We start from the raw sequence: 14,440 nt of genomic DNA, 5'->3' as shown, positions 1-14,440 counted from the left end.
AATTTTACAACGTTGAGAGCCAAGGAAAGATAGAAGTGGGGAGACTCATCCTCTCAAACATTTTGACGGGCTCATGACTCAGAGTCTCAGTTTATAGTTGATTTGTTCTGGCTTGGGAAGTGTCAAAGTTGCCTTCCTTTGGAATATTGGAAATAGAAGAAACCAGTCTCTGGCCTTTTGGCGGTTTTTCCCCTGGGACTTTTCTCCTCTTTTCCTTCTGGGAAAATGTATCCATTTCTGCATTTTTCTTTCTCCTTTTTTTCCTTCTCTCTATTCCTGATGTGCAGCTCCTTGCCCACTTTTCTCCCTCCCCGTCCTGATTTGGAACCTCATTTTTCTTTTGGTGGGCCAATCTCCCAGGAACGGGCCAGGCGAGGCCCATGGATTAGTGCCTGTGTCAGCCTCTGCCCAAGGCCTCCATTAGGAGCTGTAGTGTTTTATTTCACAGCAAATCCAAAAAGGCTGAATGAGGGAGCCCCTCTTTGGCTCTGCCCTTCAAATTGCATTTTTCTCTTTCTAATCTGCACCGTTCCCAGGGACTTGGCCATAATACAGAGAGGATTTGTTTCTGCAGTGAGCTCAGCAAACAAAAGATTCTTTGCTGTGTAACAGCTGCAGGAGGAAATGTCACATTGGCAACTCCTGTGGCCAGTTGTCAAGGGAAGCCAATGTCTGTGGGTGCAGCTGGAGGGAAGTTGAGGGGACAGATAAATGTTCTCCCAAATGTCTTTTATCTTTTTGTGTGTTCTCCTCTCCTCAGATGCTGATAGGTCTTGCTGGCTACCTGAGTGGATATGATGGTACCTTTTTGTTCCAGAAGCCTGGGGACAAATATGAGCATCACAGCTACATGGGAATGAGAGGAGTAAGGCTTCCTGACTTGGTATAGACTGAACCCTGGGACTACAGTCAGTCAGAAATGTTATAGGTGGAAGCCCTGGAGTGGTGGCAGGTGTAGATAAGGGACTTTGGCAGGGGTGGGGTGGGGGGAGGGTGGGAGATGGATTGATTGGACTGACATCCTGTGATGTAGGGATTCAGAACTGGGGTGGGGAAGAGAGAAAGGGAAAGCCACAAATAATACAGAGGTAACCTAGATAGGAGCAAGCACACTTGGCTCCCACCTGTTAACCTTCCCACGTGTGGCAGACATCGGGCTGGAGAGCAGCCTGGATCTAGGCAGCCAGGCATCTCCTGCAGCCTTGACATTGGCCTCAGAATATTGGCAAATAATACATTCCTCCTCTCTGTGACCATAGCTACTGGAGTATTGCCTGTCTCTTAGGGCCCTTTCTTAAGATTTCAGCATTCTCATACTTCTGCCATGAGGTTCCTACTTCTTTCCCCATCAAGTTTTCAGGTACACACACAGGGTTTTCGACCTGATTTAAGGGAAGCCACATATCTGTCCTGGTCCCTCTGTGTCTTGATTCCCAGCACCAGTCTTAATGGAGCATGGCAAAGCCTGAACACCCAGCTCTCTGGGTGCCTGTACCTGTAGCTAAATGAAGCCTGTAGAAACTGACCTCGAACATGGAGCTCTCAGAGCAGTTTGCATTTACAAGTCCCCTTCCCTTGAGGACCTCATAGCACTTAGATAAATGGCTGTGTGCTTATTTGGGCTAATCATTGGATGATTTGCATGGTCATATCATGTCACATTAAACAAGAAGGGTCCCCTGGCCTCAAGTTCACATTGTTAAGTGAGTCTGTGTCTTCCTAATGCTGTTGAACACCACATGGCATACATAATGGGATATAGGTCAGACTCACTGTGGACTTGCTACGAAAATTGAGCCAAATATAATGGCCTCATTCCCTTTCACACTAGACACATTGCTTTCTGCTTGACAAAAAGTGAAAACCCGAATGTGAGAACGTCCCATTCCCCTGGGCTTCCCTATTTACATTTTTTGGTCCATTTACTTTTGATGGGCAGTGTGGTAGATGGAGAGTTGTTGTTGTTAGTTACCCTCAAGTGGATTCCAACTTGTGGCGACCCCATGTGTGCAGAGTAGAACTGCTCCGTAGGGTTTTCAAGGCTGTGATCTTTCAGAAGCAGATCGTTAGGCCTGCCTTTCAGGGCATCTCTGGGTGGGCTTGAACCGCCCCTCTGGAATGAGAGAGGGCTGATGATAAAAAGACAAAACTAAAAATCACACAACCTTTTAGATACTTAAGTGTCAAGCAGTCTTTTTTACCAAAACTAGAATTCTTCCTGTGGATTAAAGAGTAGTTTTCTGGTGTCATTGAAGGAAAGAGTCAGGAAAGAAATTGCAGAAATAACACTGGAATTCTCGAAACCATGGAGACACTTTCAGAGAGGTCTTTCTCAGCTTGTAACCACAGCTTCACGCAGAAGCCGAGTTCCTGAGCACTTTCTGTGTGCTAATAGAACTTTATTTCATTTAAAGAGTAAACCCTGTGAGGTAGGAACTCCTATTTTTCACGTTGTACAGATGGAGAGGCAGAGAGACAGAGATGTGACTTTCTCAGGGTCACAGCTAGCAGTGATGGGGCAGGCCAACTCTGGAGTCCCCCACTTAAAACCACTGTGCCGTCTCCCACACTTTCCCAGCGTCTTATATATTGACAGTGCCTGCTGAAATTTGTTGATTTCATATCCGTGCACAAGTTGGTGCTCAGTGAAAACGTGTGTTGCTCAGTTTTCCTCTTCACTGTTATACCACCTCTTTCTTATTTATAGATATTTCAGATAATTTTGGGTAGCCAAAGTTGTCAAGATCCTTTATCTTAAAGTCACGCAGATCCCTGATGCTTAGCATAGCTGTTATTTGACTGCTTCTCTTTTCCTTCTCCAGTTCTGTGCATTCCTGGGTTCTTGGCTGATTCCCTTTGCCTACCTCACTGTGCTGGAGGTATCCAAGTCTCTTCCAGCAGCGCTGCTCACCGCTGCCCTCCTCACCTTTGGTGAGTTGTCTTATACCATGTTTCTTGGGAAATTGGCTGCCACATTATTAATGTAGCTGGAAATCAGTATGTTTAAGGTTCATATCTATGGGTCAAATTCTTAATTAAGTTTAAAATTGTGTAAGGTGCATACAAAACTCATGTTATTCGCTAATACATACATACATATATATATACACACGCACATATATATAACAAGCCTTTATAGTATTGGAGGTGAGAGTTGGCATGGTTGATTCCAAGGAATAGATAATCTTCAAGGTATCTATATTTGAATTTAGAATATATAATAAGACATATTTGTGTGTGTGTTTGAAGGAGGTTTCGAATTCTAATTCTGCCACTGTTAGGCTAATATTAAGATTAGTTTGCATTTCCTAAACTCGTTTCAACTGAATGCAAGGGCACATGCCCCAGAAGTAGCTGGATGACAGGGGATAGCAAAATGGCAGTGTGAATTTTTGCTGTGGATAACCCTCACATGGATAAATGAGAGTTGACCATGGAAGTTGATCCTATTGCTAGCCTTGTTCTTATGAGTGAATTTATGACCTCACGGAGCTTACCATTTAAAGAAGTCCAGATCAATTTAGGTGGGTATTTTGGGGGTGGTTTGGGCTTTGTTTTGATATCTATTTCACAAGATTGTAGGGCCTCTGTATACAAGACTGATGGGTTTTTCCTGGTATTTGAATTTTTCTTTTCAGTTATTCATTCATTCAGTCATTTATTCATTCAACAACTGTTTATCTAGTACCTACTCTGTGCCAGGTCACTTTCTTGGGCCTCCTTATAACTGATGAGACATTCTGCTGTCACTGGAGCTTACCTTCTAGTGAGTTAGACAATAAAGCAACTAAATTAATAAGTCTGTAATAGAATATCTTAAGTAGTAAGTGCAATGTGAAAAATAAAGCAGGGTAAGCAATAGAGTTATGACAACTGATACTATTTGGGGTAAGGTGGTCAGTGAAGATCTCCCTGGGGAGGTTGTTTTGATCAGAGACCTGCAAGGATCAATCCATGCAGAGATCTGTGGGAAGAGTGTTCTGGGCAGAGGGAATAGCAAGTGCAGTGGTCCTGGTTCAAGGCAGCACTCAGTGTATTCAAGGAACAGCAAGAAGGTCAATATAGGTAGAGTAGAGTGAGTGAGGTAGAGAGTAGTGGGAGATGAAGTTGTATAGACAGAGGAAAGACCATACATGCCTTGGAGACCACCATGAAGAGTTTTTCACACTAAATGAGGTGGGAAGGCATTGGAGGGTTTTACCTGGGACACAACATAAGAAGATTTAAGTTAAAAAACCAAATCAAACAAACAAACAAAAAATGCCACCGCCATGGCAGCTGTATGGAGAATCAGTGGTCAACAGAGACATTATATAAAATGGTAAGTAAGACTCTATCAGTGTAGGTCGTTTGTGGCTACATCAGCAGGGTGACAGAACTGCCATTTTGATCATGGAAATGAGGAAGAGCCCTGGTCTCAGGACTGCTCTGTCTCAGTGCATAACATGGTCTTCACTTGGGTCAAGGACCTGGAGCTGGGGTGAGAGGCTGTTTCTTGTCATTGGACTTTTAGTATACCAAAACTGTGACCTTCTGCCACCCTGATGATTCAGTGATGGATGACTCAGTGGCTCACCTAGGCTCGACTGCCCGAATGCTTACTTGCAAAGGGGGGACTGTTCCCTACTCTTGGGGTGTTTGGTTCTCAGTGGGCCCCAACTCCGACTCTGCTTTTTGACCAGTGAGCTATGTTTTGCAGACACAGGATGCCTCACTCTGTCTCAGTACATCCTCCTTGACCCCATCCTGATGTTCTTCATCATGGCTGCCATGCTGAGCATGGTCAAGTACAACTCCTGCACAGACAGGTCAGAAACACCATCTTTGGGAAGGGGGGTATCAGAAGCTGTGGCAGCTCCAGAATTTCTATAATGGCCAGGGCTAGGGTGGGTTCCTCGAGAACTTCTCTTGAAGCTGAGTTTACAGGAAAGCATACTTTTTTTTTAACTTAGATTGACCATTTTTTATAATAAAAATAGGAACTTCTCTGTAGATGCTTTTATTTTTGCTTTGCATAAAACTGAGAAAATGTCAACTGTCCTTTTTTCCAAGAATACTATTATTATAAAACGAGGGAGTAGATTTGGATAGGGGTTCATGGATATTACAGAAGGGTCCTAATGCCCTCTCCCTCACCCAGCCATCTCACAAGCCACCCCCTTGCACCGCTACTGGTTAAGAGGTCTCAGAATGACTTTATCCTTCACATTCTCCATCCTAGAGGAGAAGGCACTAGGATAGATGCTGCCTGGGAACTATTTGTCACCCTGGCCTGGATGGTTGCAGGCATTCCTGACCTAATAGTGGGAATAATGTATATGAAGTTTGGCTTGAGTGGTCTACATACCAGTCAAGAGGATTCCTTCAGGTCCTGGTCAGTTCTAAAGCTGATCTGGATGGCTTCCTCTTCCTCGAGAATAATCTTTTCCATATCATGCTTCACTCCATTCAAACCAAGAGAGCTGGCCTCCCCTGGGCTTTTCCAGAAGGTACCTTGTTCTGACTCTGGAAAGAGTTCATTAAGCTACATTATGCAAATCAAATCTGATCCAGTGACAACCAGCCCACATTAACTTTGGATAATCTTCTATTTCTACCATGTTCACTTTATCTACCATTTCATGAATATGTACTATGTGTCAAGTACCGTGCCAGGAGCTAGAGGTACAGAGGGGCGTAGGTCTTTGCTGTTAAAGAACATTTACTCTTGGAAGAAGAGGCAGCCAATACTCAGAAACTTGCAGTGCAGCATATGAGGAATTACTAGTGTGGAAAAATGGTTAGGATCACTAACCTTGGAACCTTACTGTCAGGGTTAGAACCATGCTCCACTTGCTGTGTCACTTAACCTCTCTGTACCTCACTTTGTTCACATGTAAAAAGAAGGTAACAGTAGGATTGACCTCATGAGTTGTAGTGAAGATTAAAAGGGTTAATATGTCTAAAGTACTTGGACCGGTGCCTGACACGTAGTAAGTAAGCACTCAATGAATGTTGCCTTTTACAAGGTCTGGAGGTGACACAAATGAGAGGGCTTACTAAATCCAGTGGGCTTCTCTGGAATTTCCTTTTACTCCCACTTGATTGGTTGCTACTAAAGAATGAGCCTCTTGCTTACCTTTAAGCCCTGCATGTAGCTAGGAAAGCTATGGGCCTTCTCCCCAGAAAAATTTCCTACTCATGCTCACATAGAGGGGTTTCACAGACACGTGCTCTTTGGAACCCCCAAGGTAGAGGGCACAGCTTAGCCTTTCTGAGTCCGAGAACCCCCTGCCCTTTCCCACTGTTGCTCTTGCTTTCGCATCTGGTTCCAGCTGCCAAACTGAACTGTGTCTTGTTGGTTTTCAGGCCCTTCTCTGCTTCCTGGTGGTTCTGGCTCAGCCTGACTGGCATTAGTCTCGCTGGTGCTCTAGGGGTCAAGTTTGTTGGCCTCTTTATCATCCTGCAAGTAGGATTGAACACCATTTCAGACCTTTGGCACCTGTTCGGAGACCTCAGTCTTTCATTGGTGAGAACCCAAGTGCTTTTAGAAATGTCTTTGCTCCCCGATATTGCTTAGCAGGAGCCATTGGCCTTTCTCTCTGCCTCTGCTGCAGGAGGCAGAGGGACTGTGTTCTGGGCCAGAGGCAGGCTGGATCCAGCTTCCCTCTGTTGGGAGTGGGCCACAGTCAATAGGTTGGAGAGGCATACAGGGAGAGAGAGGATGGACTAATATCCTTGGAGTTCTCTTTTGGCGTTTGTTTCTGTGATGTCTTAAATACTCTACAAACTACTCAGCCAGGGGATTCTGTCCAGCTGAGCTCAGGCCAAATATGTGGCAGACACTGACCACATGGGACCATAGGTGAAATGGGTGAAGTGACTTTCTGAACTCATATTTTTCCTTTTCCTGACCCAGGGGTCTCCATGTTTGGAGGCCAGGAAGGACCCTTAGGGTTTATTACAATATTATTATTTATTAAGGACTGATTCTCTGCCAGGCACTATGCAAAATGCTTTACCTTCGTTATCTCATTTACTCCTCTTAGCAACCCTATCAGGCAGGTAAATAGTACCCTCCTTTTACAAATGAGGAAACAGACCTAGAGAGGTCATAGCTTTCCCAAGGTCATACAGATAGTAAGGGGTAGATCTAGGATTCAAACCTAAGTTAGGCTAACTGTGCCTCTGAACTAAACTCCCAACAAGTTCATTTATTTATTTAAGAAAAATCTGTAGAGACCACCCACCAAGTGTGAGACACATGAGTAAGACATGATTCTTGACTCCTAGAGACAACGAAGAGAGACATAACAGGTAATTACAGTCCAGCTAGTAAGTACTATGTGAGCATAGAAAAGGAGCACTAGCCCAGTCTTGTACAACCCAGGAAGGCCTTTGGGAGGAAGCAGAGGACTGAAGTAAGGAGACGTTAGCATGTGATATATGGGGCTGGTACTGTTGCAGGAAGCATCAGGGAAAGTAAGTGCAAGGGGCTCAGTGTGGCTGGAATGTAGAGGGGATGGTGAGTGAAGATGCCAAAGATGCAGCCGGCCCTTTATGCTGCAGTGACAGTTCTGGGTCCCAGATGTAGGGCCCGGGGGCGGGGGGTGGGGAACAAAGGGCTAGCCTATGTTTAACCCCCTGTAGTGCTTGGGGTGTGGGTATTGTGGAAGCCCATAGGGTTTCCACGTATTCTTCTTTCCTGTGGGCCATTCTTTTTTTCTGTTTTTTACCATTATGATTTATACATCATATATAAATTTATATAATGCACATGTATGGTATGAGGAATAATAAAACCGCAATGCCTACCATCCCATGCTGGCCTCTCTTTGCAGGTGACTATGGGAAAACACCTGATTGCTCGCATCCTGTGCCTCATAGTGCTGCCCCTGGCTCTCTACACGGCCATTTTTGCTGTTCACTTCATGGTGCTGAATAAAAGGTACAGCCAGAACCTTTCTGGCCGTTCACCTCTGGCCTGCCTCTTGTCTCCAAGCCCATGGATGGACTGTGTGATTTCCGGTCTGTGGTTGGGATGGTAGGAGGGGGTACCCAGGGGTTTGTTCTGTTTCTTGCCTCCTATTTTCTATCCTGTGACTATCCGAAGGGCTCAGAAAGGTCAGCACCCTAACCTGAAAGAAGAGAATTTCCTAATAGCCAACTGCCCTTTGTCCCTGAACAAAGTCCCTTGGTTAGCAGGAATGGGCAGCCACAAGGGTGTGCAGTGGGAATGGTGATAATCATAACAATAACAGCAACAGAACCAGCTTCCATTTAATGTCTATCTACCAAGTGTCAGGAACTATGTTCAGCATTTGTGTATATTATCTCATTTAATCATAATCATTTATGGGTTCTTTGGATTTTCTTATATTCCCACTTTATAAGCAGCTGAGGCTTAAAAATGTTAGATATCTTGCCTAAGGTCACAAGTAAGTAGTGGAGTTGGGATTCGGACCCTAACTTCCCCAGTTAAATCACCCATATCTGTCCCTCTATGCCACACTACCAATTCAATCGTACTTCTTTTATACTAACTGAACAAAGCTATTCCCATGGCTCCTGGGAAACCACAGTTTTCATTCCATGAACATGTCTTCTGCTCTTCCTTTCTCTACAGTGGTCCTGGTGATGGCTTCTTTAGTTCTGCCTTCCAGGCCCGACTTTCAGGGAACAACCTTCACAATGCTTCCATTCCTGAACGTGAGTGTCCCTGGGCCTTTACAAAGGTGGGAGAGCAGAAAGTTTTCCTGGGAGTTGAATTCGCAAGGACATGTATGATAGCTTGAGTTATTTTAGCCTATAGATGACAAAGTGTGAGAAAGACCCAGTTAGGTCTGGTAGAGGTACTCAGGAGAGTGAATCAGGACAAGTGAAATGCAGAGGAATGCGTCCTGAGCAGCAAGGTCTTTGAGCCTGAGGAATAACTTCGTTACATCTAGGAGAGCATCAAAGCCAGCTCTGTGGGGAGGCCAGCCAGGAAGAATGTGGTGACAGAACAAGACTCTCCAGGGCCAGTGGGAGATTCCACAATGGCATTCTGTGACTCACATCCATTCATTTGTTCACGGACAGTAATTGAGCAAGTGTTAGCCACGTTGGATGCTGCAGGAATGGATGCCCTCCAGAGCGTAGAGTCTGGTATAGAGAGTCTGCACACACCGTGACCATGTATTAAGTACATGAAGAAGGAGCACAGAGCTATGGTGATTGAAGGATACAAGAGATCACTTCTGCAGGGGGCTGGAGGGGGTAGGAAGTATATGGAGTAAGTTGCCTCAGATTTGGGCCCTAGAAAAATGTGTAGATTTCAACAGGTGGAGAGGGAGGAGAGAATGCATCAGGCAGGAGGGATGGCATGATCAAAGCTGAAGATGGAGCAAAGCTCAAGGCGCATGTTATACGCAGAAGAGTATTGGAAATAAGGTTGAAAAGATAGAAAGTCCAGATTACGAGGACTTGAAACATGAGTAGGATGTGTTTGAGTTCATTAAACAGGCTGTGGAGACCCAGTGGAGGTCTCTGAGCGGGGAGGAGGCCAGGAAGGCTGTGCCGTAGAGAGATGACTCTGGTGGCAGAGTACATGATGGGATTGGAGGCAGGGCGATCCTCTGGGAAGCTACTGCAGGAACTTGAGCTGGGCATGGTGGTAGCAGCCTCAGGAGTAAGGCAAATGAGCATATACAAGGGAGACTGGACATAGAGAGGGAAGAGATGTCACTGAGGATTTGAACCTAGGTGATTATTTCCTTGAGGCAAAGACTGCGTCTTTCTTATTTTATCTCTCCAGTGCCTTGCTCAGTGCCTAGAATGCAGTGGCCCCTCCAAGACTGTGGAAAGAATGAGAAACAGGAAAGGCAGGAGAAAAAGCTGGTTTGGAAGGGCAGATATTGAGGTCCACATTAGAGAGGTCCACATTAGAGAGGTCGACTTGGAGGTGCTTGGGGAAATTGTGCAGTGGAGCCAGTGGGCTTGGAGCTGATGATACTTTCAGAGGAGGAGTCAGCCCAGTAAAGGGATAAATGATGCTGTGGCAGTGGCTGTGATCTGTAAGGGAACCGTAGAAAGGAGAACAGGGTGGAGATAGATCACTGGCGAATGCATGGGAAAGAGGAAGTAGGGAAGGAAGGACCCAGAGAAGGAGAAAGAACATTTCCAGAAGTAAAGATGGTTAGCAGTATCCAGAGCTGCAGATGTTGGCTTGCATGAGAACTTAGAAAAATGGAACTATGGGGCTTAGCAAATTCCTACTCGTTATTTAAAAGTCCCAGCTCAAAGGGAGAATGAAGAAAACCAAAGACACAAAGGCAAGATTAGTCTAAAGGACTAATGGACCACAACTACCACAGACTCCACCAGACTGAGTCCAGCACAACTAGATGGTGTCTGGCTACCACCACTGACTGCTCTGACAGGGATCACAATAAAGGGTCTTGGACAGAGCTGGAGAAAAACGTAGAACAAACTTCTAACTCACAAAAAAAGACCAGACTTATTGGCCTGACAGACTGGAGAAACACCAAGAGTATGGCCCCCGGACACCCTTTTAACTCAGTAATGAAGTCACTCCTGAGGTTCACCCTTCAGCCGAAGATTAGACAGGCCCATAAAACAAAAAGAGTAAATGGGCACACCAGCCCGGAGACAAGGACAAGAAGGCAGGAGGGAACAGGAAAGCTGGTAATGGGGAACTCAAGGTTTAGAAGGGGAGAGTGTAGACATGTCATGGGATTGGCAACCAATGTCACAAAACAGTTTATGTATTAATAGTTTAATGAGAAACTAATTTGCTCTGTAAACCTTCATCTAAAGTACGGTAAAAAAAAAAAAAGAAAAGAAATAAAAGGCACAGTTCAGCTAAAATCTCTTTCATCAAGTTGTTTTCTTCTTCCCTGGGATGGAATTTGTCCTACCCTACTTTGGGCTCCCACCTTGTCACACATTGTCATACCTCTGCTGGAGCACTTGTCCACTGTCCTGCACTCCCAGTGTGTAAAGCCACCTTCCTCCAGACAGTGGTCTTCTAGGGCTGCAGCAAGCCTCCTCCACCTCTGGATCCACTGTGTAATCGATATATTCTGTAGATTGAATCAATGAGCAAAGGAGGGCAGGAGTAGTCCATCACTGGTAGAGGGAGAGACCCTGTTTAAGTAGAGTGGTGAAGGGTGGGGGCAGCCAGATTACATGGGATGGAAAAGAGGAACAGTAATAAGGAAAAAAGGCTTCTCAGTGTGACCCAGGGCCTGTAGGAGGGGATGCTCCTGGACAAGCTGTTTATTCTGTTTTTTGTTCTCAATTTAGAGTTGGAGGAAAAACAACAAAACAAAACCCCCACTATTGAATAGTTACTTTCAGCGGTTACTAGATTCAAAGGCACAAAAGGATATTTAGTGAAAGTCTGTCTTAAAAGTCTATCATAACCTTATATCTAGAGAGCATTCCAGATGAAGACACAGAGTGCTTCTTTCTTTATTCCATTGAACAGAGGTACAGACCTTGAGTGAAGGACAAGTTGCTTCTAAGCTTTTGCTATTGCAAACAATGGTAATCATGCTGTTAAATCCAGCTTTTTTTTTTTTTTTTTTTTACTTTTAAATGCAATCAACTTAGCATTTTATTTATTTATTTTTATATTGTGCTTTGGATGAAGGTTTACAGAGCAAATTAGTTTCTCATTTAACTAGTAATACACATACTGTTTTGTGGCATTGGTTGCTAACCCTGAGACATGTCAACACTCTCCCCTTCTTGACATTGGTTTCCCTATTATCAACTTTCCCATCCCCTCCTGCCTTCTTGTCCTTGCCCTGGTGTGCCCATTAAGTCTCATTTTTTGTTTTTTAATCGTACTTTAAATGAAGGTTTACAGAACAAACTAGCTTCTCATTAAACAGTTAATATACACATTGTTTTATGACACTGGTTACCAACACCATGACATGTCAACACTCTCCCTTCTCAGTCATGGGTTCCCTATTATCAGCTTTCCTGTCCCCTCCTGACTTCAAGTCCTTGCCCCTCGGCTGATGTGCTCCTTTAGTCTCGTTTTGTTTTATGGGCCTGTCTAATCTTTGACTGAAGGGTGAACCTCAGGAGTGCCTTTATTACTGAGCTTAAAGGGTTTCCCCAGTCTCTGTCAGACCAGTAAGTCTGGTCTTTTTTTTTTTTTTTTTTTAACACTCAGCTGCTTCTGAAGTCCTCAGGAGATAGAGGCAGGGAGGACACAGGTGAGACCCTGTAGTAACTCAGTCTTGAGTTGACTCCACTGGAGTAAGAACGCAACTGTGCATTGGCTTTAGGCAGTCCTGGGCTCAACCTCCCCAGACAGGGGCAGACTCTAGCACTGTATCAGGTGGGCACAGACCCCCCCAAGACAGGGGCAGACTCTAGCACTTTTATCAGCTCATTCCTTCCACTGCTTGCCTTCCTCTCAGACCTGGCCTATGGCTCTGTGATTACGGTGAAGAACCTCCGGATGGCCAGCGGCTACCTCCATTCCCACAGGCACCTCTACCCCGAGGGCATTGGCGCCCGCCAGCAGCAGGTCAGTGAGCCTCTTGTGCACTTGTATTGCAGCAACACTAAGCTATTTGTTCTGACTGAAGGTGCCATTCTCTTTCTTGCCTCCAGTCCTTTGCCCAAACCAGTTCCCCTGCTTGGAACCTCTTTCTCCTCCTGCTCCTCTCCTCTTCCCTTGGGCTACCTCCAGCTTAACCACCATAACCCCACCCCACCCAGTACTGGGTCAGATGCCCCTCTAATGAGAGGCTTTCTCAGCACCCTCTGCATACCTATGTGGTAACCCTTTTCACACTCCTCCTGTCTCTGCTACTTGACTGTTAACTCCTGGAAGGCTCAAATGCCTAGTCAAGTGCCTGGCACATTGTGGATTATCAGTAATGTGTAGTTTTGAACACAGACCCAGGAACCAGACTAGATTATCCCAAAAACTGATTCTACTAGAGCATGACTTTGGAAAAGTTACTTAACCTTTCTGTGTTTCAGTTCCCTTATCTTTAAATTGGGGAAAATAAAAAGCACCTCTTTCCACATTGGGTTGTGAGGATTGACTGAGATAATACATGTAAAGTGCATATATGAGGGTTAGTTACAAGTATTATCTGACTGAATGAATGACCCTGTGTCCATGTTAAGGAGTGTTAGGTGTGGCTATGGTAGAAGGTGCCTGAGAGAGAAAAGGAAGATGTTGGAGAGGTTGGTGGGGCCAGATTGTGGAGGGGCTTTAAGGTTATGGTAAACTTGACTTTGTTCTATAGACATTGGGGAGCCAATGAAAGTTATTAAGTGATGACAAGATGTGATTAGATCTCTATTTCAGAAAGATAACTCCAGTAGGAGCATGGGGATGGATTTAAAGGAGGGTGGACTGGAGTCAAGGAACCAGTTAGGAGGCTGTTGCAATAATCATAGCAAAAGATGGTGAGGACCTGAACAGAGGCAAAGACCACAGGGATTGAGGTGAGCATGTCAATGTGAGAATGCATCACAGGTGGAATGTCAGGACCAACTAACTGATGCCTTTCAGGGACGAGCTATGTCCAGCTCTGTCACTGGGATGTCAGGGTATGTGTGCAATAATGCGGTCTCACCATAGTCAGAACTAGAGGAGGAAGAATGGCTTTGGAGATGGAAAGGAAGCGTTTTCCTTTATGTATTTTAGGTCTGGGGCTTGTCTCAGGAGAGAGATTTGAGTGTGTAGCATATGGGTGTTAGAGACACAAAAAAATGGGTGGCCTTGCCCGTAAAGGGTGTGCAGAGGGAGGAGGACCAGTGAAGGAACCCTGGGGAACAGCAACACTTAAGGCAATGTGTAAAGGTGCTCAGAGCAGAGCCAGTAGAAGAGGCTGAAAAGGAAGGAGTGGCCAGAGGGGTCAAAGGAGAACTGGAGGGAAAGTATAAGGGAAGAGAAAGTCTCTGGAAGGAGGAGACAGTGTCAGCAGCGACAAGCTGTGCAAAGATTTCAGAGAAGACAAGGATTGAGAATGAAGCCTTTAAGCTTGGCAAAATAGGAGGCTTTGTAACTCTGATGAGGATAGTTTCGGTGGAGGGGGAAGGGCAGAAGTCGCATGTGCAGTGACTTAAGGAGGAACGAGGAGATGAGGAAGTACATACAGGGTAGGCTGCTATTTTGAGAAGTCTGCAATTAAAGCGTCTCTTTGTGCGAAATGACTAATTTCTTCACTTTGCAAAAAAGTTTTGCTTCTCAAAATGCTTTATTATTACTTCTTTTTATTACTAGGAAGTTAACCTAGACACTGTGTTGGGCAGAGACGGTATATGGGAACTTTCTATGTTCTGCATAATTTTTCTGTAAACCTTAAACTGCTTTAAGAAATAACATCTACTTAAAAAAGAAACAGAGAAAGAAAAAAGAAAATTCACCCAGGGTATCGGGTTTTAGTATCAGTTTCTCATCCTTGATTCTTCACTTACC

General features: G+C 44.9%; 1 protein-coding gene across 3 annotated transcripts in view; it reads left to right on the top strand.

Moving 5' to 3' along the window:
• The window catches only part of POMT2 (protein O-mannosyltransferase 2), a 58,029-nt gene that overhangs the window by 20,444 nt on the left and 23,145 nt on the right, over positions 1–14,440 (top strand). For 2 of the 3 annotated variants that reach the window (XM_049899722.1, XM_049899724.1), the window contains 7 exons: positions 761–865; positions 2,823–2,931; positions 4,700–4,808; positions 6,349–6,508; positions 7,821–7,927; positions 8,606–8,688; positions 12,420–12,529. In XM_049899722.1, coding sequence (XP_049755679.1) covers positions 761–865; positions 2,823–2,931; positions 4,700–4,808; positions 6,349–6,508; positions 7,821–7,927; positions 8,606–8,688; positions 12,420–12,529 — 783 coding nt within the window. The remainder of the gene's footprint in view (positions 1–760; positions 866–2,822; positions 2,932–4,699; positions 4,809–6,348; positions 6,509–7,820; positions 7,928–8,605; positions 8,689–12,419; positions 12,530–14,440) is intronic. The other variant, XM_049899725.1, reaches the window with a different exon arrangement.

Source organism: Elephas maximus, chromosome 10 (genome assembly GCF_024166365.1).
Source record: "Elephas maximus indicus isolate mEleMax1 chromosome 10, mEleMax1 primary haplotype, whole genome shotgun sequence".
Lineage (NCBI taxonomy): Eukaryota > Metazoa > Chordata > Mammalia > Proboscidea > Elephantidae > Elephas > Elephas maximus.
Note: the sequence above shows the minus strand (reverse complement) of the source record. Positions and strands in the feature narration are given on the sequence as shown.